Source organism: Leguminivora glycinivorella, chromosome 18, assembly GCF_023078275.1.
Source record: "Leguminivora glycinivorella isolate SPB_JAAS2020 chromosome 18, LegGlyc_1.1, whole genome shotgun sequence".
In the NCBI taxonomy this organism is placed as follows: Eukaryota; Metazoa; Arthropoda; class Insecta; order Lepidoptera; family Tortricidae; genus Leguminivora; species Leguminivora glycinivorella.
In genome coordinates, this window is record NC_062988.1 from 1,063,615 (window position 1) to 1,079,028 (window position 15,414).

At 34.6% G+C, this 15,414-nt stretch overlaps 1 protein-coding gene across 1 annotated transcript; it reads left to right on the forward strand.

The window, feature by feature from the left end:
- The first annotated feature begins 73 nt into the window (after positions 1–73).
- Positions 74–14,016, forward strand: LOC125236091. The gene is made up of 19 exons (XM_048142786.1): positions 74–106; positions 825–839; positions 922–966; positions 1,142–1,162; positions 1,814–1,825; positions 2,411–2,413; positions 2,587–2,625; positions 2,941–2,967; positions 3,395–3,418; positions 4,056–4,088; positions 5,222–5,257; positions 5,585–5,611; positions 6,771–6,797; positions 7,131–7,163; positions 7,630–7,656; positions 9,138–9,164; positions 10,249–10,275; positions 11,038–11,064; positions 13,969–14,016. Exons 8-19 carry the CDS (start codon positions 2,959–2,961, stop codon positions 14,014–14,016), a joined length of 345 nt encoding a protein of 114 aa, XP_047998743.1. The 5' UTR covers positions 74–106; positions 825–839; positions 922–966; positions 1,142–1,162; positions 1,814–1,825; positions 2,411–2,413; positions 2,587–2,625; positions 2,941–2,958.
- The last annotated feature ends 1,398 nt before the right edge of the window (positions 14,017–15,414 follow it).

The window sequence follows — 15,414 nt, forward strand, 5'->3', positions numbered from 1 at the left end:
AATTGGCTCAGCTCAACGATTGTATAAAGAAATCTTCCAAGAACTCAGTTTTACAGCAAAGATGGAAGCGAGATGCCCACTGTTCGCGGTAACGTCATTAGCTACGGTAATAGAGTCATACCTAGTCTGAGTAGGTACTCTGAGTGTAAAATCAACCGTCGATAAATAAGATAAAATTCAGAATTTGATAAAGAACACGATTTGCGCTCATAACTTTAAGGACTTAAAGGGATTTAATCGTAATTAATAATCGTTAAAAGGGGCATTTTCAAAAATTGGGACCCACAAGTAGCGTCAGTTGTTGACGAAAAGTTAACTCGCTCTCAGTTTTGTAACGTTAATAAAGCAATTAATGAAATTTCTATAAAAATACATACATACATACAATCACGCCTGTATCCCATAAAGGGGTAGGCAGAACACATGAAACTACTAAAGCTTCAGTGCCACTCTTGGCAAATAAGGGGTTGAAAGAAAACGAAACTGTGACATTGCAGTGACAGGTTGCCAGCCTCTCGCCTACGCCACAATTTAACCCATATCCCATAGCCATAAAAATATTGTTTTTGTGTTAATTATGTAATCTATATTCTAGAAGCGATATTGAGAATGTGAAAAAAAGTAGATTATTAGACAGATTTTATGCTTAATTTTCGTTACAAAACTGACAGCGAGTTAACTTTTTCTAAACGCTAATTGCCGGTCCTAATTTTTTTAAATGCAGTTTTCATGGGTGACAGCAAGCGCTTATCATCAGACGACCGCCCTGCTCGTTTTCCTCTTATCGCAAAACTCGGTATTTAATGGTAAAATAACAATTCCAGATCGTCGTAATAAATGTATGTAAACAAATTGTTTATTTACTATCTTTTGACGCGAGAAGTGTTTACATATTTACCAAATGTTGTAATATTTTTTAAGGCAGGATTTCATAACGATGCATACTATATAATTCCTGAAGACTATGTAAGTATCTATTCTTCGTTTATGTAAGATACGTTTAAAATTATGTACTTATCACATACACAAATCTGTCATCACTGTCATGACACAGACTCTCCCAAGTATACATTATAAGTATTTAATAGGAAATATTTTATACGAAATCCTGATAAGTGAAATAATCGTTTCTTACCTACAGTATCAGAAAAAACTGGGAGACGTAAGTATAATCTTACACAAAATACTATATAAAAAGTTAAGCACATTGAATTTGTCCATATAGTACAATCATTACTTTGGACCTCAAAGCAATATGTTAGGAGAATATTATAAACCTCAAATTGTCATGAAAATTAACATTTAAGGAGGCATAATATTGACTTCGGTTATCGCGATAGTTACTCATGAAATAGAACTATGGAAACGGATTATATCGCGTATAATGAATTTACAACTAATCCAGACGTTTCGAACACTAATTTACAGCATTCGTGGTCAACGGTGACTGAGGAAAAATTACAATGTGCAAAAGCTACCCCACATACAAGAAATATTAATGAACCATGAGTACCATGACTATAAATAATATAGATTTTGAAAGCAGGTTCACACACTATTAATAAAGCTAGTTATACAAAATTCAAAAAATTCCTTAATTTTATTTTATGATTTAAAGAGGCATCAAAGGAATGTAGAATTTGTAAATACTTAAAGGAGTTGTTGACATTGTATAGAAATGAAGCAACTTAAAAAATGTTTGAATTGACTAACGAAAATGCAGTAAAATTATTTCCTTACTAAAGCAGTAAGCACAATTAGCCCAACTAAATTATAAAATTTGGTCTAGTCTAATTGTTTTTTATTCATTTAGTTTCCAGAATGGGTTCGTATAACGCCTACAATAAGCATGAAATAGCACAAGTGCGGAAAAGAGGAAGTTCGAAACGACTGGCGAGAAATTAAAACACGACCAAAGGGAGTCGACACGAGTTACGAATTTCCTCTTCGCACATGTATCGTACCGATTGTATGACGTTTTTCAATACAGATAGGCCTCTTTTTCGACCTGACAAGAAATTGACTACTTTGCGCAAACTAGTGCAAAAAGCACCATCAGTACTGTACTGATAAAAATATATAATAACATCTACATATGTATATAAGGTCCTAAATTAGAACCATCAGAAATCTTTTCATGTAACTGATACTGATAAACATATATATGTCATAACATCTACATATGTATATAGCTCTGTTCAATGAGTTTTCATTTAATAATCACATAAACAGGGTGTTTTACGTAGCAAATTAGTTTTTCCGTTTTCTCCAAAAAAACATATATGTTGTACATACCTATGTAGGTACACTCTTTATACGTTTAGTAAAGTAAAGTTAAAATAAAGTGGCTAAATATTACAATATATAAACATATTACTTAATTTACGATTATTTAAATCACTTATTTCAGTGGGTAAGTACTTTTACATCATACATTACATATTATTATACTAAATCGGCTAAATCCCTATCATTTTATTTCACGTCACCACACATAACATGAAAATATACTATATTTAAGTTATAACTTCGCAAAAGCAGTGATTTTATTAATAATTTATACAATATATTGTATTTAATCCACAGCGTACCACAAAGAGACCACCGCCACAAAGAAAAACACGAGTGAGTTTCCATCATCCTCTTTGCTTTATCCCGGTATTTGCCACGGCTCATAGGAGATGATACAACTAATCCTAAGATTTGTCGTAGGCACTACTTTTGCGAAAGCGACTGCCGTTCTGACCTTCCAACCCGTAGGGTAACTAGGCCGTATTGGAATTAGTCTGGTTTCTTCACGATGTTTTTCTTTACCGGAAAGCGACTATTTAGAGTTGAATTATCCATATTTCAGTTGGTCTTTAAATATTTATAGGTAGGCTGAATCTGCGTAAATACATTTCCGCAATAAGTCGTCATTTTTTCGTTTTAAAACTTTAGGGCACAACACCAACAAACATGAAGGCGGTAAAGTTTCTTGTTTATTCATAATTTTACGTTTTAAAAAAAACACGAGGTGGAGACCACTGGGTGTTGGTGCTGGGAGGCTCGGGCTTTCTTTTTGGAGCTCGGGAGTCGGCTGAGGGAGAGGGGGCTCGATCCCCGCTCAGGGTCATTCCTGGTGCAGAGGTTATCGATCGCGGTCCAGTGCGGAAATGCAGCTAGCGTCTTGGGAACCTTTGCACCTGGAATGACTCGTGGGGGGTTGTTTGATTGATTGTTGTTGTGGATGTTTTCTGTTTTTTTTTATTATTATTATATGGTAAATTAACTTTGATACAATTGTGTTTGGAAATTAAAAAAAAATGTTTAATACTATTTATATCAATTTATTATTCATTTTGATGCTAACCGAACACTGAACACCTACCAACGTTTAAAATATTTATTTTAGGATGAGGGTTTCTGCAAGTCTACGGTAAGATATTTTATGCATTATTTTTATTACTTATTTCTATATTAGTGTGGTGACGGGTTAAGAATTTCACCACCCCCTTTCTTCTTGTGGGTGTCGTAGAAGTCAACTGTGGGATATGGGTTAAATTGTGGCGCAGGCGAGAGGCTGGCAACCTGTCACTGCAATGTCACAATTTGGATTTCTTTCAACCCCTTTTTGCTAAGAGCGGCACTGAAACTTAGTAGTTCATGTGCTCTGCCTACCCCTTTATGGGATACAGGCGTGATTATATGTATGTATGTATGTATTTCTATAATATATTCTATATTCATGACTAATTACCAAAAAATCAAAAACCACAAAAAAAAAATACGTCCCCATTTCGGAAACGGGCTTTTTCTTCCTCGCTACGAGGGAAGCAAACTGACATTTTATCCTAGCTAGGAGGGAACAAAAGTGACACTTTTCAGTTCTATGACACTATTTTTTTTGCATATTTAAAGTTTAAATAATATTTTAAATCATAATATTTTCACGCAAGGTAGCAAAATCACTTTAACCCCTGAGCCCGCCTTAAAGTAGCTAAATATGTTAATTTTGCTCCCTTGTGACACAATCTACTACACATCTAGTTAAATATTTTATCAATTATTTTCAGTGCGAGAAAAAGGAAGTAAGACCGTGCAGTGAGGTATGTTCACGAGTCTTTCTAGTAATACTTTTTTTTTTAATAAATGGGCTTACTCTTGACCACAGACTAGCCAAAGGCAAAGACGTGGCCTACGATGGAGTGAGCTCGCCCATAAGATGCCTGTTCACTCTTGATTTGAAGGTTGCCGGGTTATATGAGCTCGGAAATATAGAATCTCGGGAATAGTAATACTTTTACCTATGGATGGACTTATAAAATCTAATAGAATAAGTTATAATCATAATAACGAACTCGCATACCACTTTAGTCACTCGTACATTGCGGACTACCTACTAGCTACTAAATAGACTGCAGGGTTTCCCAAACTTTTTCAAATACGCCTCCCTGTGCCAAAAAGAACATTTCTACGCGCCCCCTCCCTCCAAACCGTGACAAGTGGACACATCACACATTACTGAGCATTTCTTTTTTTTTTGCCAATATTTTTTTTTATTGTTTTAGGAAATTTTAGGTCAATTGTACGAATCACGAGTACTTTCAATCTCACTGGGAGACAAAAAGTGTCCCAGAATTTCCATACATTTTTGTTACTTTCCTCTTTTGTTATCCCACACAACATGTACGGAAAATGGTAACAAAATAAGAAAAAATCGTATGGGACAATTTTTTAACTACTAGGATTGAAAAGGCTAGTAATTCTGAGTAGAAATAGCGTATTTTTTTCAAAAATATCACACTTCATAAAAGTGGCAAAAAAAAAAGAAATGCTCTACTGACCATGATTCCACGTCCACGCGTCCCACGGCCTCACACCCCCCTTATAATGTTTCTGCGTCCCACACTTTGATAACCCCTGAGCTAGAGACTATAATACAATTCAGCACACCAATCAAAAATCGCTATGTAATAAACTCGCACACGTGTTCTCGCACCGTGTAAATAGGCCCTTAGGGCTATTTGTAGACTAATTTTAACTCTAGAAAGTCATTGGTAGTATTCCTTAGACTTGAACGTTTTTTTTATCAAAAAATTAAAAGAGTGGATTTGTACATTATTTTTTACAATTTTAATACCTACCTGAAATTAGCATAAAATTGTTTATAAATATATAATCGCAATTTGGTGGAAATACGGTCCTTATAAAAGCGACGTTTTTTTAATATATTTTATAGAAACTACTAACCTGCCCCATGAACGAATGTAATATGGTATGTATTTGACATATTTTAAGTAAAATATTAGAATAAACAGGTATCTACAGTTGGGAATAATTTAAGGTTTTAAATGTTTTAATATAAATTATACCATCCATGATTTTTTGTCATTTAAAATCAGGGACTCATTTATTTACCTGTTTATTTAAAACAATTTAATTGTAAAACTGCATTAATACTAAAGTTTTAATAATGTGTAAAAACTCTAGAAAATCTATTAGGTAGGTACTAAAATATGATATAGAAATAACAGAGCTCTATCTCAAGAACCATTTATTTTTATCCCTTGTTAAAGTAAATATTATGTCTTTACTTTTATAGGAACGAAAAAAGCATTGCGATTACGAAGTAAGTAATAAACTTTTTTAATAATTTGAAGTTATTGCACAAATGCACACGTAAATCATACAGTAAAATACCCCATAATGGACTGTGATGCGATTATGGACAAAAAAAAAAACTCAAATCCGTAAAAATAAGTATCTAGAATTAGTTTCTAAAAACAGACGGCATTGTACCATAAACAAGAGTCGAGTTGCTTAATTTTGAAGTTTCATTTAATTCGGTTATTTCTGAAGGATTTGACGGCAAGTTAAAAGTCATCAGTGTACTGAAAAAAATATCAAGACGAATTCTTAGTAATGTCGCTAAGAGAGTAAAGTTCATGTATAAAATAATAAAAAATAATACTCGGTGTAAACTTGAATGAGTTTTACTTACTGCATTAACCATGAGATAAGGTACAAAACGTACTAGTTTGTTACTCCAAAGATATAAAGAAAGATATAGTGTTATTGCGTAGACCAGCGCTGACCTTATGGTTAGCAATATATTGCTAACCATAAGGCCAGCGCTTGGGTTGGCGCTTGTTAGCAATAGCGCTGGTCTTCCGGCGAGACCATTTGTGGGCCACGGACGCAATAACAATGCTTTGTAAGTATGTATGTATTTTGCGAGTGTCCATAACTGGACCCGGAAAACTGCGTACCTTCTATGATGGACAAGGAACAATTTACGAAACCAAAATTTACAAGAATCAATCCTATGTTAAACTAACTCAAACTAATTTTATTTGGGGTATATAAAATTGACTTATTGAGTATCAGTTGGCTTTAAAAGTAAAATTTTAAACTTATTTCACTGTCCATAATAGGGGATCCATTACTGGAGAACTGCCGTCCATGATTGGAGAAAAAAACACTTCTTTTTAATTTGCTAACTACGAGGAAACAAATAACAATATCTATTCTGCAATACGCTTGAAATGTAAAAGAAGGTTAGGACATTCAAGTTTTACCACACTTAGCGGTAGAATTTTTACATGTATCAGTGAAATATCAAAAATAGGCAAAATTGTATATTAAACTGTCCATGATTGGGTCCGTTACCTTAGGTATTTTACTTTTTATTTAATATAACTAATAATTGACATACCGTATAAATAAATAATAACAAATAAAATACTATTTCATAACTCGATTCTTTGGTGTTACCTACCATATTGTAGTGCAATGGAAATATGTGCCGGTCAGAGGTAAGTTAAATTTGTACATACAATACATTATACACAGTAGAAAAGATGCCAAGATTCCGTCTGTTCTGAAGTACGAAATCATCTGGGAGGAGGAGGATCTTGAGCCTGACCTTCTAGACGCTATCATATTGCCCAAAAGATTCATTATACAGAGTAGAGTACCTACCTACAGATTTTATTAGTAAAATAAACGTACAAGATAAAAAATTAATGCATTTTTAATAAATTTTCTGTTCCCTCACCTTCAAATAAAATGTTTATTAATGGAATAATTTGTGTTTAGTTTTAAACTTCACAAGGACAAAACTATGAATAATGTTATTACTGTTACAGTGCCAGTCTGAAAAAGAAAAATGTCACCTTAAAGTACGTAAGTATAAATAAAATGCAAAAGGTGCATTCCACCAAAATGTCCCTTTAGAAAAATCGCGTGCGGAAAATACAAAAAAGAACGCTTTGTTTAGTAATTTATTTTGTACAATAACGCTTTTTTTCACTTTTCAGTAAGTATTCATCGTATACATATGAAATGAAAGATTTTTGTAAACATAACTAGTGAATCGTGAAAAGTTGCGAATAAAAATCATCCCCTGGGTAGATAGATATTTATTATAGGTACATAATTATATATAAAAAGTACAATACCGTCCGGACGTGATTTTTCTATGTATTCTTTTGCAAAATGTCAATATGACTATTGACAAACAATCATTTTTGATTACAACTAAATAACATAGGAGGGAAATTCCTTAGGCCGCACCTTAGACTTTTGTACCACTATTTTTATATATACACTTTGTATTTCTGGTACCATGCATTTATTTGTTTTTAGTGCACCGGTATAAAGTGCGAAGTTGAGGTAACGATCTCTCTACTCATTTCTGAATTGTGTACCTATTTATTTATGTACATACGAGTACCAAAATATATTAACTCCTTTAAGCGTATAGTTGTACGTGAATTAGAATATTAGCTAATCAAGTGATAATAGAGCATTTCTTTTTTTGCCATTTTTTTATTTTGATTTTTTTAGGGAGTTTTAGGTCAATTGTACTCAGAATTACGAGTACTTTCAATCTCACTGGGAGACAATAAGTATCCTAGAATTTCCATACATTTTTGTTACTTTCCTTTTTTGTTACCCGTACAACATGTACGGAAAATGGTAACAAAATAAGAAAAATATCGTATGGGACAATTTTTGTAACTACTAGGATTGAAAAAGCTAGTGATTCTGAGTAGAAATAGCAATTTTTTTTCAAAAATATTACATTTCATAAAAGTGGCAAAGAAAAAGCTCAATAACGACACGATGTCGATTACCTCTATGAAGCATTTTCTTCTATCAACATACATATCTAGCGAGAATCCCTTCTTAACAGTCGGTAGAGACTACTACCTATACAGCGTGTAAACGTAATACGGGCGATAAATGAAACTAGGCATTCATTAGTGTTTCCATTGATTGAGAGGTATTTTTATTTTTGAGTTACTCTTAATTTTCACCCCATAATGAATTTTCGAAATTTTTCCCCGCAGCAACGTACTGTAAACATGGTAGCGATGACGGTCAATGACAACTGTCAACGAGCGCTTAATGCGAGTGTGTTTGCATTGCAGTGCGGGCTGACTTATTTTGTAGGGTTAAAATTTTTATTCCAGTTTTAAGTAAAATTTATCTAATTACATTTCTTATGTGTTATTTTCACTACCGTTAAGAGATTCGCCCGTATTCGGTTTACATCCTGTAGAGTGTGTGCTAGTTTCTATCAAGCGTTTAGTTTGCGTCCATCCATTTGGCGAACTGTTGAAATCCACAGTTATTACAATTTGTAATGTCTAAACCAAATATTTATCTACATAAAAAAATATATTTCACAAGGAGCATAAATAATAATTGAAAGGATATTAAAAGGAGCACATTTAGTAAATTATTTGGTATTCCTTGACATCTATCAGTATCGGTGTACGTTTGATTAATAGGCATTTTCAGGATTTGGGACCCCTCAATCAGCGTAAGTTGTTAACAAAAATTAACTCACTGTCAGTTTTGTGACGATAATTAAGCATGAAATTTTTATAGAAATATTGTTCTTGTGTTAATTACATAAACTTTAAGCGATAATCTACATCCAGAATGTTAAAAAAGTAAATTTTTAGACTTATTTTGTGCTTAATTGTCGTCACAAATTGACAGCGAGTTAATTTTTGTTGCAACAACTTGCGCTAATTGAGGAGTCCCAAATTCTGGAAATGCCCTAATTTGTTAAGCTTATGCGTATTTTCTTTTTTAACGATGCGTCACCTTATCCAATAATTAAAAATTTAAAACATTCGCAGTGTACTGCAGATAGATGTAAAGCCGAGGTAAAGATTAATGCTACTTTATAGAAAAACTATTTTTAGCAAGCGTATGCGAGCGTTACAATTTTATAAGCAAAAGCGATTGGACCTACGGTCCAATGGTCGCAGGTTCGTTTGTAGTCCGATAAAAAAATCAGAAAAATTGGTCATCAATCATACAGTTAGTGCTTCTGCGTGTAAAAGTAGGTGTGTTAGACTTGAGACTGTTTAACCTGTGATTTGTTTTACATAATTAATTAATTCAGTTTCTGGACTATTTATTATATAACCCTATTTACTATGAATAGGCTATAGAAGAGTGAACAGGCATCTTCTGGGCGAGCTCACTCCATCGTAGGCCACGTCTTTGCCTTTGGCTAGTCTGTGGCCAAGAGTAAGCCCATTTATAATAATAAAAAAAAACCGGCCAAGAGCGTGTCGGGCCACGCTCAGTGTAGGGTTCCGTAGTTTTCCGTATTTTTCTCAAAAACTACTGAACCTATCAAGTTCAAAACAATTTTCCTAGAAAGTCTTTATAAAGTTCTACTTTTGTGAATTTTTTCATATTTTTTAAACATGTGGTTCAAAAGTTAGAGGGGGGGGGACGCACTTTTTTTTCCTTTAGGAGCGATTATTTCCGAAAATATTAATATTATGAAAAAACGATCTTAGTAAACCCTTATTCATTTTTAAATACCTATCCAACAATATATCACACGTTGGGGTTGGAATGAAAAAAAATATCAGCCCTCACTTTACATGTAAGGGGGGTACCCTAATAAAACATTTTTTTCCATTTTTTATTTTTGCACTTTGTTGGCGTGATTGATATACATATTGGTACCAAATTTCAGCTTTCTAGTGCTTACGGTTACTGAGATTATCCGCGGACGGACGGACGGACGGACGGACGGACGGACGGACGGACGGACGGACGGACGGACGGACGGACAGACAGACATGGCGAAACTATAAGGGTTCCTAGTTGACTACGGAACCCTAAAAATAGGCTACAGAATCTTTGGGTTCAAATCTTCCCAATTATTGGCTCCCACGTATACTTAGTTTGTTACCTCGAATTTCCACTAAATTGGTAATATTCTAACAGTGCATAGGGAGCAGCTGTATCGCCAAAGTAAGTAAAAAGAACCCTCCATTCTGCAAAAATAATTCAATGTGTTTAATAATTTAGGTCTGCTCTCACATTTGGTTTATAATAATAATAATTATTGCCACTCGGTGTACTCCTTACATTTCATTGAAGTGTCAAAAGGGCCTATATGCGTTGGCTTCGGCCCCGCGCACGCCTCCCAAAGGTCCGGAACACCATTGTTCCGTCATGGGAAAGACATAATAATTATCGAGCTTCTACACTAGTATCCACGTCCCACTGTTGGGCAGACCTCTCACGCATGAGGGTTCGGGCTACAGTCCCCACGCTAGCCCAATGCGGATTGGAGACTGCACAAGTGCACATATTTACCTACCTTTGAATTTCTTGAATGCAGTCACGTCACGATGTTTTCACCGAAAAGCTAGTTTGCTTTAAATTAAATAATAAATATTGTAGGTAAGGTACAGCGGGGCAAATCTTGACTGGGGGACAATTGTAACTAATCCATTTTTTCCATTATTACACTATGATGTTGAGTTCTACATGTATCCACTGAACACGCCTACCATATATAACCGGTGGACACTCTATTTAATAATGCAAACATTGTAAAAATGGGCCAGTTATATCTGCCCCCCAGCCGAGACTTGTCCCGCTGTACCTTATCTGAAGACAGTTACTTTCATCATAACAAGTAAGGAAAAATGATTTTGACTACCTCATTCATGGCATTCATTTTCATTAATTTAACAGATATAAGAACCAACTGTTCTATTTTTTTAGTGCCACGGAGAGAAGTGCATTGCTGTAGTACGTAATATAATTTTACAGAAACATTATAAAATATATGTGACGGGGAATTTATACTACTTAATTATTTCTATTGTTATTGCAGTGTACAGGAAAAAATTGTTTAGCCAGGGTAAGAATCCATCAATCTTTTAAATACATATTATAAAAATAAATAAATAAAATTTGTTAATTTCCAAGAAAATACAGTCATGTATACAATTAAACTGACCTCCACACTAGGCAGATGCCTGTCCCGTGGAGGAGATGGTTCAGGCTTAGGTATCAATTAAAATAATATCGTAACTTCTTTCATATAAAAGAAAAACAGAAATAACAATAGAGGTAAAGATTATTTTACGAGTACTTAGTATGATATTTAAGTTTTTTTTTTGCAGTGTGAAGGAAAAGATTGTATATATTCGGTATGTTTCTGTAATCAAGTTAATATACCTAATAAAAAGTTTTTCATTCAAATTTCAAAATATATATCCAATTATTTTTCAGGAATTTACCGTAAGTTCTTATGTTATGCCGATTTATTTGTCAGAATTATTGGACATCCCTAGTCCTACTCGTACCCATTTTTTTAAATTATAAATGGGCTTACTCTTAACCACAGACTAGCCAAAGGCAAAGACGTGGCCTACGATGGAGTGAGCTCGCCCAGAAGACGCCTGGGGGCGATTTTTGAATCTCGCATACGGGATTTTGTCACTAAAATACCGGTTGAAAACAGTGACTTGCTTATTATTTTCAGTGTCAATTTTCTGAATTCGAACGCGTTGAGACTCAAAAATCGATCCCCTGTTCCTAGATTTGAAGGTTGCCGGGTCATATGCGGTCGGGCATATAGCCAATCTCTAGATCTTTTATACACGTGCAGTGAATCTCCAATTGAATTGTTTTAGATCTTTAAATTTCTTGAATGCACGTTTAATTTCTATAAGGTACAGCGGAGTAAATCTCGACTGGGGGACATTTGTAACTGATCCATTTTTTCCATTATTACACTATGATGTTGAGTTCTACATGTATCCACTGAACACGCCTACCATATATAACCGGTGGACACTCTATTTAATAATGCAAACATTGTAAAATACACTGTATTTTAGTAAATTTAGTAATTCACTATTTAGCATTTTTAATTTTCCGCTAATTTCACTTCTATTTTTTTGTTAGTGTCATGGCACTCATGACTACCAATGCACGGGGGTAAGTATGTGCATTTAGTTAGTATATTACGAAACATGTGCGGAAAAAAGGAAGTTCGGAACGAGTGGCGATACTCGAATTACGAATTTCCTTTTCGTGTACGACGTTTTCAGTAGAGACAGATGGCCCTTTGAAGTTTCGACCTAACAAATAATGACCCACTTCTCGCACTAGTGCGTAAAAAAAGCAACATCTGTACTAGAGATGGGCCGAATACGGACTTTGCCGAATACGAATATTCGGCCGAACATTCGGTTCAGCTGTAACCGAACCGAACATTCGGCCGAATATTCGGTTGAGCCATATTTTAAATCCTGACTTAGAGTTAAAAACGTTTCAATGATTGCGTAATGGGTACACATTTATCTTAATTATCCTATAATTTAGTGCATAAGAAAATTTTGGTTTTTGTTTCTTAAGGTATGGTACGTTATTTTTTTTTTCAAACAAAATTATTGTATTTTATATTTTAACGTATTTTTAACTCCCTTTGGTAGTTCCTTAGAATGCAGAAATAGGATGTCATTATGTGATGAATTACGAAACAACTTACGCTATTTATTTACTTTGTTTATTCGGTAAATATTCGGCAATGTAACCGAACTATTCGGCCGAATACGAACATTGTAAAACTTGCCGAATATGCCGAATACCGAATATTTACCGAATATTCGGCCCATCTCTAATCTGTACTGAAATAGTACATTATTTTAAAGCGACACGAGTTACGAATTTACTTTTCGCACGTATATCGTACGACGTTTTTCAGTACAGATGAGCCTCCGAAGTTTCGACCTGGCATATAATGAACCACTTCTCGCACTAGTGCGTAAAAAAACACCATCTGTACTGAAATAGTAGGTACGTTACGATACAAGTGCGTAAAAAAGGAAGTTCGAAACGAGTGACGATAAATTAAAACACGACCGAAGGGAGTGTTTTAAATCGACACGAGTTACGAATTTCCTTTTCGCACGTGTATCATTTTCACAGATGACCATCTGTACAAATAGTGCAACTGGTGGTTAAAAGAGGTCAAAAAAGTTCGAAAATTTGAGGCGAGCCGAAAATTGTTAATAAAGCGACGAGCATTTTTTGAAATTAAAACACGACTTATTTTGAAAGAAAATTATAAATTCAACAAATACCTACTTTCAGTCATCTTAGTTATCTAGGACCGCCTATCATTTTGAATTTTTGAAAACATCTGTCTATGGTATGGTTCTTTGAAGCCTGATGTTCGAGCCGAGTTGAATCGAGTTCTCTTTTGAATGCTATTCGACGCGTCGCCAATGAACGCAGCAGAAAACGAAGGAGTACTCTGCGAATTGGTTTGTTAAGTTGGTAGCAATGTATTTACTGAACTGTAACAGCTATATCGTGCTACTGCTACTAAATGTTTTCAGGGTGACTAGATAGACTTGTCCTGACATCTTTTATGTAGGGTTTTAAAGTTCTATGAAAACTCACGAATATAGTACTTATTAAGTATTAGAATATAATATAATAGAATACTTCATTGTGAACCGTGGTAAATTACAATTAAATTTATAAAACACATGGCACCCTGATAGGGCATTGCTAGAATCTTATGTCAATTATAACTCAAACTTCATTTTTGCCGTGAAGGACGGACAAACAAACAGACACTCACACTTTCCCATTTATAATATTAGTATTGAAGTAATTACGGATGTTTGATTTCAGAGGCGACATGGATACTTCAAGAGTGAAGTTAGTCAACCACACTATTAGCATAATTAAGACGATACGGTAGGGGTCAATTCTCCATACAAACGCTCTCGACTATTTCCTCCCTGGTTTTTGGTTTTATTTTTATCTGTGTCGGACCGTTGTGATTTTTTTGATATCAGAATATTTCTTTTTAAAGATTCTAGAGCCAATCAAAAATTTCCAAAACGGCCTTTTTCATTGTGGCGCAAAAAAAGGTGTGATACTCAAGATTGGTAACAATTAACCAAAAAAAACTAAACGGTCCGACATAGATTATTTCATTGTTATTCAGATTCTCAAATTTCGTTCAGATTGATTAAGTTTTGAAGGAGGAAAGAGTCGAGAGCGGAACCTCGATTTTTTAAAAAAAATTGAAAATTTTTTTGACTGAGTTGTTCTGGACAATTTTTTTTCGATTAATCTACTTAATAACACTTGTACATACATACATACAATCACGCCTGTATCCCATGAAGGGGTAGGCAGAGCACATGAAACTACTCAAGTTTCAGTGCCACTCTTGGCAAATAAGGGGTTGAAAGAAAACGAAACGTGACTATACACACTTGACCATTGTGACATGATCACTTGTAGAGGTATATTTAACTAAAATTCCCAAGTTGAAATTTGAAAGGGGGGCTCCTTTCCATTTTACATTTTCGCTACCGTATCCTCTTAAAATTGAAAATGGGACTCAATCGAGTAATAGTAGGTACACTAGGTACATTAAATTATGATAAAAATGAATTAGATTGGTCTTCACACACGAGGGATACGGTGCGTGCGAGCAAAGTAACCTCGAACTTTGTTGTAAAGTATACGTTTTTCTAAGATCAACAAAATACACAACAATCTATGAATAAGTCAAGACTATAAAGAGATCACCAGAGTCGAACAAAGTGAACAAAATTTGTTTTTTATCATGCAGAAACGTCTGCGAGCGATATTACATATTTTTAAATTAAAGGAAAAATGGAAAAATTCACACCTCCGGCAGGACTCGAACCTGCGACCTTTGGCCTTGCCGGGGCCATCGCGCTTACCAACTGCGCCACGGAGGTTTGCCGGATGTGTGCGAATTTATCCATGCCTTTCCTCAATTCTCAACCGCCTTAGTCCGTTTTCACATTATCCGATCCGATATCGGATGTCGGACCGATATCCCATACATTCACAGAACTTAATTTAGATAGAAGAAACAAATTCATATATTTGTATAGGGGCCGAGCGTGTCAAATTTTGTACTGAAGTTGATTCTTGCCTGTAATTTTAAATATGTCTCAGGCTCTTGATTGTTCATAATTTTTGTGTTGTTGCAATTGAATATCGTGTAACGAGGCATTTTTTATGTTTTGGTTGACTTCAACTTACAAAAATTGACGCCCGAAAGCTTGCGAGTATCAACTCAGTGGATTTCAC